Source organism: Tauraco erythrolophus, chromosome 18 (assembly GCF_009769465.1).
Source record: "Tauraco erythrolophus isolate bTauEry1 chromosome 18, bTauEry1.pri, whole genome shotgun sequence".
Lineage (NCBI taxonomy): Eukaryota > Metazoa > Chordata > Aves > Musophagiformes > Musophagidae > Tauraco > Tauraco erythrolophus.
Genome location: NC_141482.1, coordinates 8,883,309 through 8,897,300, shown reverse-complemented (window position 1 = coordinate 8,897,300; position 13,992 = coordinate 8,883,309). Strand labels below are relative to the sequence as shown.

The following is a 13,992-nucleotide window of genomic DNA, read 5'->3' as shown; positions in this document are numbered from 1 at the left end:
GAGGTTTGATTGCATCATTCTCGCCTATTCTGAGTGCCCCATCCTCCAGAAGCCAAAATCCACAGGACCTAATTCTGGAGAAAGGCACAGTTAACCCATATTTGTTATTGATAGAGGAAGAACTACCAAGGACTAGTAGCTTTCCCCTGTAAAGAGTGGGAGTATCTGTTCATCTAAATAAAATGCTTTGCCAAAAAAAAAAAAAAAAGCACTGTACGAAGGCCATGTCACTGTGAGCCTTTAGCAAATCAGGCTTATGCAATAGCAGAACTAAAATAAAAATAACATTTTCCAGTAGCCATTAGTAGCACTCAGATTGCCCAACGCAGGCATCATTGCTTTTCTCAGCATCTGCTTTATCAGTTGTCTTCCAGCCTGTAGAAGTCCATGGTTCTTGGCAGCAGCTCTTGCTGATGTGGAGTGGGTTATTGCTTAAGAATCCTTTGATCAGGAGCCAGGTACTAACACCATGCTCTGAAACACTGGCTTGCCAGACCTGGCCAGCACACAAACTGGATGGGCTCCTTCAGTACAGTAGGAGGAAATCAGGATTCCTTTTGGCCGTTTAAGTTCATCTTATTCACCATCTTTATGGACATCCAGATTTTCTATAGTATTTCCTTTCCCAGGACTTATGCCTGTACCACGGCTGCATCACAGCAGTATAATCCACAACTAGCTGCAGCTGGGGCTCTGGAAGGATGTGTTTCAGCAGAGCACTTGGCACATCCAAAACTTTAAACCTTGTGTTCAGCATTGTTTTTCTTCTGCTCAGGTATAACATACACTCAAGTACTTGGTTGAATTGGGACCCAACAATAGCTGTTAGAGCATAGGCAGTATCCTGCTTGTCAGATGTTTCGTTATTTGGTTTGTTTTTTTTCCTGAGAAATGCAAAAACGTTGTAGCCGTATGTCCTTTTGTACAGGAAGAGAAAGCCAGATCAGCCCATGTGCAAGGGTAGCTCTCTTGAATTTGAAAACACATGAAACGAAAGTGTTCAGAATTTGCTAGGGCATGTGCTGTAAAACTGAGCAAGGCACAAAAATTTTCCCAGAGACACTATGATCTCAGATCCATGTATATACAGATCCATGTAAATACATCCATGTAAATACAGATCTATGCATTTATCATTACTCATGTGAGTAATAATAGTTCCACTGAAATCACTACAGCTACATGTATAAAATGAAGCACATATGTAAGATCAGGATCTAAATATGTAATAGGCAAATATACCTGCAGCTATGGCAACTGCACTTACAGCTAGAGATGCACACATGAACGTACAGCTTCTATTACATTTAGGGGCTAATTGGCAATCTAAAGGTATATGATAAACTGGTGAAAGAGCCAGGACCAGAAACTGTCTCTTTTGTTAAAGCTCGGTATTTATCCCCTGCATCTTAGTTTCTGTCGGCATTCTGCACTCATTAACTCTGCAGCGATGTAATTTGCTTTGAAAGTGGTCAAGGATCCTGTGCACACAATAGCTAAAGTAACACATAAAGGCCTTCTGCCTTCTTTGCCACTCCTTCAGATCTGGGGACTCAACCCAACAACCAGCACTGCTCTTAACTTTAAGCACAAAAATATTTTCTGCCACCATGAATGGTCATCAATAACTCAGCAGCAAGAAAGCAGTGCTGCTCAGAAGTTATCTTTCTTCGCAGAGCTGGCACGAATGCTGGCTTGAGTGCTGAAGTTAAGCATAAGTGGCTGTGGTCCAGCTTGCATTCCTTTAAGCAACCAAACTCCTTGATAATTACTCCTTTTTTTTTTCTGTAATTTTACTCATCTCGCCGTGCTAAGTTATCCCACAGATTTTATTCTGCTCCTTGTACGTTTAAATGTTAGACACTTAGAATCTTAGTTAAGAATCTTAGAATCTAACATGTTAGACGTATTAGAATCTTAATAAATCACATTCTAGGTTAATCATCTGGCCTTTTGTATTTCAAAAAACAGTAGAAACAGAATCTGTATTTTACTGTTTCAAGTGAGACACCTACCTAGGCTCAGAGAGCGTGGCAAATGGGTCAGAAACATCCACCCCCGAGTTAGCGCCTAGATGGCAGAGGCTGGGGAAATCAGCAAAACAATGTTTCTGCTAGCAGCCACCACTGCTCTCCTTCTGCTTCTCAAACCGGCTCCAGGCACTTTCTCTTGTTCTTGTGATTCCCTTCCTGAATTACTTCAGCCAAGTAATTGTTTCATCATGTTGCACAGAAATGTTTTCCCATCATGTCACCATGAGATTCATTTCTAAAACCGAAGCTCCTCCGCTCACTTATAGAAAATATATCGCAAAACTTTTGTGGACCCAGATCCCAGGTGAGCTAACGGAGGAGAGGAATAGAGCAGATGAGGCATTAGAGGGATTTTTTGCATTGTTTGAAGGAGACTGTGATTCCTATTACTGTAATTTCTAGGCAACATCAATGAGCTGCTCACCACAGGCTTAATGAACTGCTGTTGCAATACACTCACAAACCCAAGGTATTTATAGAAAACAAACAAGCCGTTGCACTTGGATTGTAGGGGGACAGTGACCACAGCATCTTGTAGCCTCTGTCAGAAATTCAGTTCCTTACTCTGATTGGTGTGATGTACAGAGGTGTCTGCATTTCAGCCCATCAAAACCAGGTCTGCTGGCTGAGCCAGCACTTCTACAGAGTGAGTTCTTAGAGGACTGATTCCACAAATTGTATGAAATTACAAGACCTAACAAAACCCTCTGATTTAAATACCCTGAACCCTGAGAAAATGCTTTGATAGCTATGTGATGTGTGATACAGGAATCCCAGAGGCAAGAGCAGATAGGACAAGGCAAGGTAAAAACTGGATGTAGATCGAAGTCTTCCTTAGCTTTTGATTAGCTAGAAAATATTATTGGGATTTGTTGTTTATTATAAGAATAATTTTAATAGTAAATATATACGTTTGGGAAAATTTGGAAACAAATGAGGGTTAAATTTGATGCTGCCCTGTGAAATTGTGGCAACCAGTCAGAATGTCTGGAACTAAATGCGTCCCTGTTGTAAAGGCAAATCAATTAGCTTCAGCAACTATAAACCCATTTATCCTCAGTTTTAATTCCAGCCTTATTATTTTTCACATCCAGGCAGATCGAACCGCCAACATTTCTAGAAGGGGAGGAAAGACTTCTATTTAAAACAAAGCGTTCAAACAATTTAGCAGGTGGGGAAATGATCACAAAAGGCATTTTGGTTTCCAATAAATCAAACTGAGCAAATCAGAATTACAGCTATGCAGAACTTGAGAGCTCTGCCTGACCATGGCTCCCAAGGAGGACTGGTGTGCTGGCATCCAGCCGCAGGGGTGGTGCTCAGGCGGCCACGCTGCCGCTTCCAGGATCATCTCAAAGAGAAACTCTCTTGGAGTTGCACATAGTTTTGCATCAGGCTAACACCGCACCATAAATTTCACATGATCCTGATGTCAATCCAAGGCTGTATCTAATCTTTTTAGCTGTTTACATACTCACCATAGATTGTGCCGCTCATCTGCCCAGGCTGGGGCAAAACAGCTTCAGTTCACGTGAAAGAATCAGGAACCTCAGAAAACCTCAGGATATTATCCAAGTGTAGAGTTTCTACCAAGGTTTAACTTCATGTTGCAAAGATTAAACTCTCAGACTATGTTTTGGATCCCAGCAAATAATTGAATAGAACTTCATTCTTTTAGTGATTTCACTTGTCTGTTCAGAGAGTCTCTCTCGAAAGAGAACTAATTCCCTCACATATTTCATGTACAGTTTTGGCCACATGGTTTTATTTTTACTTTATTGATTGATTTTAAAACGTATTCAGAATTTGAACTGAATTGTTTCCTTGGGAATAGTTAATTACATTCCTAGGTTGTTTTGGATTTTCTGATTAATGTATTAGGAGCCTTTCAACATACATGCATAGGTTTAAATTTTAATTCACATTTCACATGAGCATGTAAGGTTTGCCCTAAAATTCTGACTGTTAAGCATTTGTGTAGACTTAAATATAAAAAAAGCTAACACTCAGGAGAGTAGTAATAAAGATTTTTTTGCATTAGCAATTGGTAGCAAAATGAATTAGAACCAAATTCATGATTACCCCTCTGTCCATCATATAATAATCTATACCCGGTACAAACTGAACACAGAACAACTTAGTGGTGCTTTACACTCATTTTGTGTCAGTATGAATAACGGGAAAATGCAACACAATGCTTATTGTATTTTAAGCGATATCACTATAAATAACAAAAGAAGATGTGTAATTTGGCCTCATATACATTTTTTCTCTTTATTAAAGCAGATACCGAGTTGCACTGACTTTTATTCTAGTCACAGCTAATGAAACATTGCTTGAAAACTAGATAGTATGAGAGTAACTTCATATTTTTATACACATCCACATCAATGACAGTTGTTCTAGCAATGAAATTGTAAAGGTAAACATTGTGCACAAAACTTTTTTCAGGTTGTAACTTCAGTATCTGAAGATTATGGCAGAATTTCAGTGAAGAAAAAAACACTGTTATCAAATGTGATCAAGTCTCCCACCCAATAACCCTTTAGTGCATATGTGCAGTTTGGGTTATTTATTTGATGGAGGAGAAACAATCAGTATAGAAACAATTGTAAAGTTTCTTGCATCTTCCAAGAGTCAGTAGTGGAAGGCAGTGGGAAAAGAGTGAAAGCAACACCGTACAATTTCAGAGCTGCACGGGGCTGTACATGCTTTGGGCAGATAGGCAGAGGGTAATAATTTCTATTAATAGAAAGAAGAACTGCTAACAAAATTACAATTTTTAACTATTTTGTTTTAAAATTATACGTATGATTCCTTTTGCAGAACTGAGCACAACTGAATTCAAACACCTAGCAAATGATAAAACAGTGCTAGATGCTTTGGAAAGGGAATGTCAGTGCTAGAGATTTGATCCTACAGACTTATTTCTACAAAGGGAGAAACTATTATTTTAGTACCAATAAGAAAGACCTGTTTGAATCTGTCAATGTCATAAATCATTTGAAAGGGAAAAAAAAAAAAAAGAAGCCGAAACAAAATGCTGTTTACAAACTTCCACAAAATTCACAACAGACTACTGGAGTAAGTGTTTTAACTTCTCCCAGTCTATATGTTTGCCTGCGTATAGACTGCAAAGTCTTACCACGAGCTGTCCTGAGTTGCTTTAGGAAAAGATACTCATGAGGCTCTGTCAGAAGACAAGACGTCCCAAGTACTGCTTTCAGTCTGCAGAATCTGATTTGTAATGGGAAACTATATCAATATTTGGAGCTGCGCCACTGTTTGGACAGGGATTTTCCAATTCCCTCACTGTGATCAGAAAAGGTATTTGGAATCTTTTGTCTACTTCAATGCTCGGAGTTTTCTCAGAATGATTCCCAAACTATTTTCTTTAAAACTTTTTTTTTTCAAGGAAATGTTTTAATTACAGGGGCTTTTTCATATGCTTGTTTATAAAGCAGGGTATTTCATGACCACCATGCATTCAACAGCACTACAAAGCTCCTAAAATGTAAGTTATGTGGGCAACACAATACAAGATTAAGAGTGAAGGATTTGGGAATTCTCTTTCCGACTCTTTCACAGATTCCTTCTCAAACTAGTATAAAATTGGTGCATTTATGTCCTCAATTTTCCTGTCTGTAACTGCAATCTTCCTGACAAAAACTCATTGCTGCACAAATTTCCTCCTGAACAAGAAATCTGTAATCCTAATTAAGAGATACATTGGAATACAGCAGTAATTTAAACATCATTCTTTAAATTGCAGGAACACTGCCTTGGCTCTCCTGAACTGTGGCAGGCAAAGTTTAAGGACAGGGATTAGCTCATTCATGCCTGATAGAACTCTATCTCAAAAACTGGACTATTATTTAAACAAATATAAATACCTTTAGGACATCTTATCTTTCAATCTACCCTGCCTTCCCTCCCACACAAACTGAACTTTTGTTGGACACTTTGTCATTTATAAAGAAAGAAAAAAAGAAATGTATCTGAGGACATCTTCAGTCCTCCAGCAATTCCACCCTCAGCAGCACTCAGTTCTGACCAGGATCACTGCTTCTAAGTTTGGGTAACGTTACATGGCCTACAGCACAACAAGAAAATAGGATCTAACAATGTGGATGAGTTTCGTAACTAGAAGAATAGTAGAATAAACAGCCACAGGAGGCTGGAGTAATCATCATCACGAGGGACAGTCAAGACAAGATCTAACGTCTATCTTGCCTGCAAGAACTTGAGTCATGCTGGTGCAGGAGCTAGCTCACCCAAGAAAATCTATTCTTAGGGTCTCATAAAAACAACTTAACTGCACTGTACAAATTAGAAAGCAAACGGGAGAAATCGGTATCAGGGCTAACACTCCACTGCTTACTACTGCACAACTCCTAGCAGGAGCTATGGAGGCATCGCGGGAGCCAGGAATGTGTAACAAATTTCAGTAAGAGCTCTGGGAGGTTCACCCGCAGGAGGCTATAATCTTAAGTGTCAAAAAAAGCAGAACAGTTCTTTCAGGAGAAAACATGCTTTGCTTAAAGCAACACTAGAAATAAGCCACAAATTCAAGATTTTTCCTTCTGCAATCCACTGCTGTTTGTGTTGGAACATATAGCAGCAAATTCAAGTCTACTGTCTCTATACCGAAAAATCCTTCTGTGTTCAGCTGTCAAACAGAGCACACGATTACGGAGTTTCTTTTCTGGGGCACTGGGAATCTGGATCAAAAAACTTAACGCTTAAATTTGGCCTAACAGGAAAATGGAAAATGCTGAGTAAGACCTGATCATTTGCCCAACTCCCGCCACGTAACCAGCTTGAGACTGTTAACTTCTTACAGACCTCAACACGGCAGCATACAGGGGGAAAGTAGCACAACCTGGGAGCCGTGGCAAGGCTGGCTCATTCCATCGGCAGGCAGAGCCTTAGTTCTCCCTAAAAGAAAGTTATGGCCTGCTACAAACCTCCTCATCCTCTGCCACCCCCCCCCCTTTTCTGTTGCTTGCCCCCCAGCAAACACGCATGCACACAGAAACAAACACCTCTCGTCAGAGAAACTCTATCTACAGTTTTTAGAAAAAGGTCTCAAGAGAAAACATAAGGGAGTTGTTCATATGCCTCTCACCTGGCCAGGTTTCACGAGAGCTTCCTGAGCAATGACCGAAATTACCGACATCCAACAGAAATGCTACTTTCTCATGTTTATTCCTGTAAACTACAAACATAAGAAATGCTGAATCATAACTTAGAGAATAGAAACTCTGTAAAGAAAAAGAAAAACCAAACAAAAACTCATTTCAAGCTTCCTCCCTTTTTCTTCCTCCCTCCCACTTTAGACTTGGTGTTTGCCAAAGATTGGTCATGGTTTGGATAGCACATCTTGCTCTACACATTCCCAACAGCAAGAAGCACAAAAAAAAATCCAACACAAACACCTCCTCCCCAAACAACACCCAAGCAGCAGCTAAAGCAAGTGGTTAGAGGAAATAAAATGAGGCAACAAGAACTGGCTAAAGCTTCCAGCTCTGCTCTTTGCTGGGTTTCTCTTGGGTTTTTTTGTTTGTTGTCTTTGTTTTGGGTTTTTTCCTTTCTCTGAGTCACAGAGAAAGCCAAAAGACCAACAAAAATCCTGACCCCTGATCACAGCATCGAGCCAGATTCAGCTAGAATTTCAACCCTGCGTTTAATCTAACTTTAAAAGTGCCTTCAAAATAAAACAAGCTACTTTTTTTAACCTAGTCATAAAGTTTATTAAAATTGTTCATTAATGCTTCAAATGTAGCAAGAATGCATAGATCCCAAAATATACATATGTATTTTCTTACAGAAATAGATTATTCTTTATAATAAAAAAACTGTAGGAACATCTTTAACAGATTACTCAATTCATGACTGACAGTTACACGAGATTGCATCATGTACACAGCATTCCCAGCCATGCTTAAAGGATTGCATCACTTTGCCCTTGCTCTCCTCTCGCTCTTTTAAATAACCCCAGCGCCCAGCAGCCTGCAGAGCCCGCCCGGGGCCGGGGCCGGGGCCGGGGCCGCCGGCCCCACCGCGCCCCACCGCGCCGCCCCGCTGACAGCCCCCGGCCCCCGGTGAGGTCCCCGCGCGGCGGCGGGGCCTTCCGACAACATGTAAATAAAGACCAAAAAAAAAAAAAAAAAAAAATTAAAACCGAAACAAAACCAACCAACCAACCCGCCCCCGGGCTCTCCCCTCGCCCCGGCCCGAGGAGCGCAGAGCGGGGCAGGGAACCGGCGGCTCCGGTCGCCCCGCCGCCCGGCCGGGGGTCAGCAGCGAGGCGAGGAGGCGAGCAGGGGCTCGGGCAGCTGTTTGAACAAGTTCCTCAGGGTGCTCAGCTCCCGGGAGAGCTGCTCCACCTTCTTCTGCAGCCGCTCGTTCTCGGCCGTCAGTTCCAAGACTTTGTGCTGCGTCTCCAGGTTGCGCATTTTCGCTTTGTCGCGGCTCTTGCGCACCGCGATGTTGTTCCTCTCCCGGCGGAGCTTGTATTCGTCGCTGTGCTTGTCCACGCACTTCTTGGGCTTGTTCTTGCCCGCCGGGGGGGCGGAGTAGCCCCCGCCGCCGCCGCCGGCGGACTTGGAGGACTCGGAGGGGTTGGGGGTGCCGGGGGGGCTGGAGGAGGACGAGGTGGACAGGTTCCCGCTGCTGCCGCTCGGCACCGACTGGTAACCCAGGTAGGAGCGCACGGTGCTGCCGTAGGGTGAGGACATGCCCCCCGGTCCCGGCCCGGCTCCCCCTTCTTCCTTACGGGGCCCTTTGCAAGAGTCCAGGGTCTCGAAGACCGGCTCCACTTTGGTTTCCACGATCTGGGGCGGGAAGCAGCCCGGCAGCCCCCCCGGCTTGTGGCTCTGGCTGGCGCAGGGGTGGCTGTGCCGGGCGAGGCTGATGTAGGTGTAGTCGGGCTTCTTGCTCCCGCCGCTGCCTTTATAGTCCTCGGCGAAGAGATCGGAAAGGAAATCTTGGCCGCCGCCGCTGCTGCAGGGAGGCTCAAAGTTGCCCCCTGCTGCTGCTGCGGGGGGAGGCGGCTGCGCCGGCTGCTGGGATGCTAAGGGGTCCAGGTAGGGGCTGAAGTCGATGGCTCTCTCGTGGTCCCCTACGGTGAGCTCGGTCATGGAGCGGCCCCCGGCCGCCCGCGGGTGCAGCTTGTTGAGAGCAGCCAGACAGTCCGCCTCGTAATAGAAATTAGCCACTTCCATGGATTTAAAGGCGGGCGGCTGGATGGGGAGGCATGCTGCGTCCCAGGCCACCAGGCGTTGCATGAAAGCAAAGGGGGATGCGGGGAGGAGAAGACGACGCAGGGGGGCCCCCCCGGCAGAGGGTCAAGCTGCCGCCGTCGGGGTGGGCTCCAGACCCTGCCTCAGTCTCTGGCGCTGGGCACGGCCCCCGGCTGCGCTGCCCACCTGGGCTGGATCAGTTCCTGCGGCGCGGCGGGGCTTCACCGCTCCGGGTGCTGCGGCGGGAGCTGGCGCGTCTCCTCCGGACCATCTGGTTCTGGGTCCCGTGTCCTAAAGTCTCTGACTTAGGAAAGTTCCTCTCCTCGGTTATTTATAGGGGCGGTGATCCCATAGCAACAGGCGCGTCACCGCCTTGGCCGCCTGCCACGCTGCACGCTCGGTAACTGCCTCGGCCCCGGAGGAGGCACCCGGGGCGGGTGTGCCGGTGCGGTGCCCCGCCGAGCCGGCCGCAATAAAAACGGGGCTTTACTGGGGAGGGAGGGGAGCGGGCTGCAGGGCCCCGCAGGTGAGGGGAGGGTCGGCGCTTGCCGTGGGCAGGGCCGGCCGGGGTGGCGGCGGGCACCGCTCAGCTCCGGGGGGCCGCGGCGACACGCGTGTGCCGGGGCGCTGCGCCTCCCTCCGTGCCAGCGTGGGCTCCGGCTTCCGCGCCTGAGAGTGGGGCTTGGTGCTCGGGGCCGGCAGTGCCGGACGGAGGTGGATGTGGATCCCTCCTGGGTCCCATTTTACCCTTGGGGAAATCGAGGCAGAAGGGATTTTTCCAAGTCCTTTTGTCAAGGCAGGGGAAAAGCTGCAAACAGAAGACAGATCCCGTTATTCTCCGTCCAGTACTTGCTTAAGTAAGTCCCTCTGGCAGGCAGAACTGTCCACATGGACGTGCACAGAGCCACTTTACAGTGGCACGTAGAGATCCAAGCGAAGAGGGCTTGGAGCGGAGCAGGGCGCTGCTCCAGGCTTCCTTCTCCAAGCAGCCAGAGAGTCGAGCAAACCCAGAGCTCCCCTCCCATTCTCCTCATGCAGGGATGATGGCCTTAGAGTTTGTCTTGGTGTATTTACTTTACCTGGTATGGTGCAACTGTCAGGGTACACAAGTGATAGGGAATCTGTGCGCTGAAACCAAAGGGGACTGCGTGTAACATGGTTGAGAAGGAAAGTGAGGTATGTGCGTGGAAACACGGAATCCAAATGTTTTTAGAATCGCGGGGTAAGTTTGGGAAGGAAGACTGAATCTTGATGTCCGTTTTAATTAAAGACACCCACCTTGGGAATCAAACTTATATTTTCACTCTCTTACTCCCACATTTACCTGTCTACAAGCTGGTGATTCATCCCCAGAATAAAGGACATTAATTTAAAACAAAACATATAATTAAAGGAAGTAGGAGTGTCCTTCGCCTCAGTAAAGAAGACCTAGCACTGCGGGGAAAATGACACTGCCTCTTAGAATAATGTGAAGCAATCCTGCGGTGTGGGAAATATTGTAACGTTAAGCCAGAGGAACAGGTATTGCATTATACGATTCAAACAGTCAACTGTTCATAATGTTCAAAACTCAGAACTCTAAAAAGAGGAAGAATTCAAGAATCAGTCAGTGGATCATCGGACTTTTTCTTTCTTTTATTTTTTTCCTTTAATTTTTCTTTTCACGTTTTAAAAGGATTTTTTCTTCCATAACAGAAGTACCCTAACAGGTTTTCAGGCTTCAAATATTTCTAGTTCCATCTTTATCTACCAAGTTAATCTTTGGTGAATGCACCAGAGATTAAACCGGAGCTGGGCCTGGCCAGAGATCTGGGTCTGGAGGTTGTAGCTGGAGCCCATACCTTCATAAATACAAACATCTGTATTGGGTGCAAATACTGGCAAGTTGCAGGGAGCCAGGGCTTGTTCTTCTGGCTGTTTACTCCCTCCTTCTGTTTCTTTATCCTGCATTCTGATCTGGCAGTTACATCCAGCGGTTGCCCTAACTGGCCCTTGCAACTGAACTCTTGAAAATCGGTCTTGTGCTTCCTACCTCCAAAATGTCTCAGGGACCCACAAGCCGTGGTGGCCTGCTGAAATCATGATTGGTCTTTCTTGGCATTACACCAACAGGTCACCAGCTTGCCACGGCCGTTGGCTAAAATTGAACACTAAAACTGGTTGGTAAATTTCCTGGGCAGTTTTTCAACATATTTTTGGAGATCTAAATTTGCCCTCTTCAGATTTCTTCCCTATTCTCTGCTGCTCTGCAGCAGAAAGTTGCGTGCCCGCTCAGGCTGATCTTCCCTAACAAAATAAAACGTCTGTGCAACTGTCATGTGAAATAGATTATATCAGGGATGGTGTGGCCCACACCTCCTTTCCAGGCCAGTGCTGAGTAATCCCATAGTCACTGAGATCACACGTCAGCTGGGGTGGTAATTGAGGTTGGATGCCCAGCTTGTCCCCTCCTTCCCTTTTCCCCCCTCACCTCCCTGCTCTACCTGGATCTCTTTAAACTTCCTCCAGCTCACCTCAAATCCCAACATCCACTCTCATGGAGCTGCCGTCTGTTCTCAGCTTCTCATGGGAATCTCGTTGGCGGGACTAACCACTTATCCAAAACCCTAGCATTCGGCAAGCAGGTTTTGTGCTAACTCTGGTCTCTTTTAAATTGTTTCTGCACTTGTCATGACAAATGCACGGCCAGAAATGGGGTTTTTGAAATGGCAACAGGTGCAGAGCGAGACTCGCTCCACAGGGGACTGTGCACACTGTGGTGGAGTACCGAGCACGCTGAGCTCTGTCCCTGTGAGTGCCATGGCTTGATCTGCATACATGTGCAGAGGCTGCTAATAATCATCCTGGAAAACCTCCTCAGAGAGATGCTTTAGATAGGAAAAGAGATGCAGACATTCCCAGTGAGGGGATCCGGGCACTGGTCTCACTCTGTGAAAAACCCGAGGCCGGCAGCCATTCCATAGTGTCTCCCAACAGAGCAATTTTCAGCAGAAAGGCAACACTTCTGTGAAAAGCACCATCTTTCTGGTGATTTCATGATTTCTTCAGAACTAGTCAGCTGAGGAAGGAGACACCATAACTCACAAATTGCTTAGTAAGAACATCAACATTTTCGAGCAGAAAAAAAATAATTCTGATGCAATAGAATCCAGATTCTTCTGCATCCACGTGTGAAACAATATAGATACTGGGAGGGTAACAGAAGGATAACTGAATGGTGAAAAGGTGGAGGGAAGAATCTTGTCCTCACTGCTCATTTCTGTCATGAATTAAATTCTGCTCTCCAGTTTTCCTTTTGTACTGTAGAAGCCACAACTTTCCAGCTCCAGACTCAAACCTACAATAAAGTATTGCAAAGGCATTTTCTTCCTGGAAATTGTCGTCTTTTCCAGGATTTCTTGCAAGCTTTCCAGTTCATGTGCTCCAGGTCTACAGCAGCTGTCCCTGGAAGGACACCAGCTTTGGGGAGATGCTGTTAGTTTAACGGTGACTGCTCAAACACTGAAGTGTTTATAAAAAGGTCTGTGGACTGAGGATAGTACGCTAGAAAAAGGCTGTCTGTAATTTCTGATGCATCTTGCTGCAGACTTGTCTCATGTATTATTTTCTCTGCAGTAGCTCTTTGCAGATCAGTAAGATCAGAGCTGCATCACACTAAGCCTTGTGTGAACACACCTGCTCACACATAGACCTGCGGACTAAAGCAACCTGGAGGGGCAGAAGAGGGGCAGAGAGGAAAGAAGTTAATGCCAAAGTTGACAGTTGCATCAACTGTAGGTAGCGTGTTGGAGGTTAGCTAAAGAGGAGAATGTGAGGGGTTCCAGAACAGAGGAGTACCCATGCAAGCAGGCAGGCTGGGAGAGAGCACAGAGGTGGTATGGGAAGGTCTCTGGGGGGTAGGAGGGGACCTCTCCTGAAAGACTGACTTGGGTGGAGCAGTGTTGCAATAAAGGCTGCAGAATAGAGAAGTAAAATTGAAATTTGTTTCTGAGCATGTTGTGCGCTCCGTTTTTTCTTCTTCCTAGCCCCAGGTCTCTCTTTATGCAGCTGCACATCTTACGCCAACAACAGCTCATAAGTTGTACCTGGCAGAGGCCAAATTTCAATCTATTGCTTTCCACTTGCCCTTCTCCGCTGTAAAAAACCAGCACTTACGAAACGCCAGGCAGGGACAATGTCTCAACACAGAGAGAGGTTGGCTCTCCTTCCGTCTGCCCCAGCTCTTAGACAAGGCTTGAGACTTTGCCTCATCTTAACATAAAAACCGATTGCCACATGCTTTCCTCTCTTCTGAAACCGCAGCTGCGATACTCTGCCTTGCAGTCTCCAGTGGCAGGGACCTCCCCAGGCGGTTGTAGGCCATGTCTCCTGGCCTCCTTCGGTTCTTTTGTTACAGACCAGGGTCCTCCCCCTCCCTAAGTGCTCCCTCACCCCTTGTTCCCATGTGACATGGTGATGCTCGGGTGTTTGTTGGTCTTCTGCTGATTTTCAGCTCACCTCTGACCTAGCATGCTTGGCGTTTGCAGTACTGGGTTGCTCAATGCTTTATCTACATGTTGCTCTTTGCCCTACCGAGTGCTGCAGAGACACCTGGATATTGGCACCACTGCCTCCAGCCGGTGGGACAACATGAGCGAAATACCTTCTCCTACCAGACAGAAAATTTTCCAGAGCAAATTGGAGGTCAGAGCACCCACTCTGTGGCTCCGTGGAAG

The 13,992-nt window shown here is 45.8% G+C and overlaps 1 protein-coding gene across 1 annotated transcript; it reads right to left on the bottom strand.

The window, feature by feature from the left end:
* Positions 1-8,332: 8,332 nt before the first annotated feature.
* Positions 8,333-9,381, bottom strand: CEBPB (CCAAT enhancer binding protein beta). The gene has a single exon (XM_086622971.1). It carries the CDS (start codon positions 9,320-9,322, stop codon positions 8,333-8,335), a length of 990 nt encoding a protein of 329 aa, XP_086479097.1. The 5' UTR covers positions 9,323-9,381.
* Between the last annotated feature and the right edge of the window lie 4,611 nt (positions 9,382-13,992).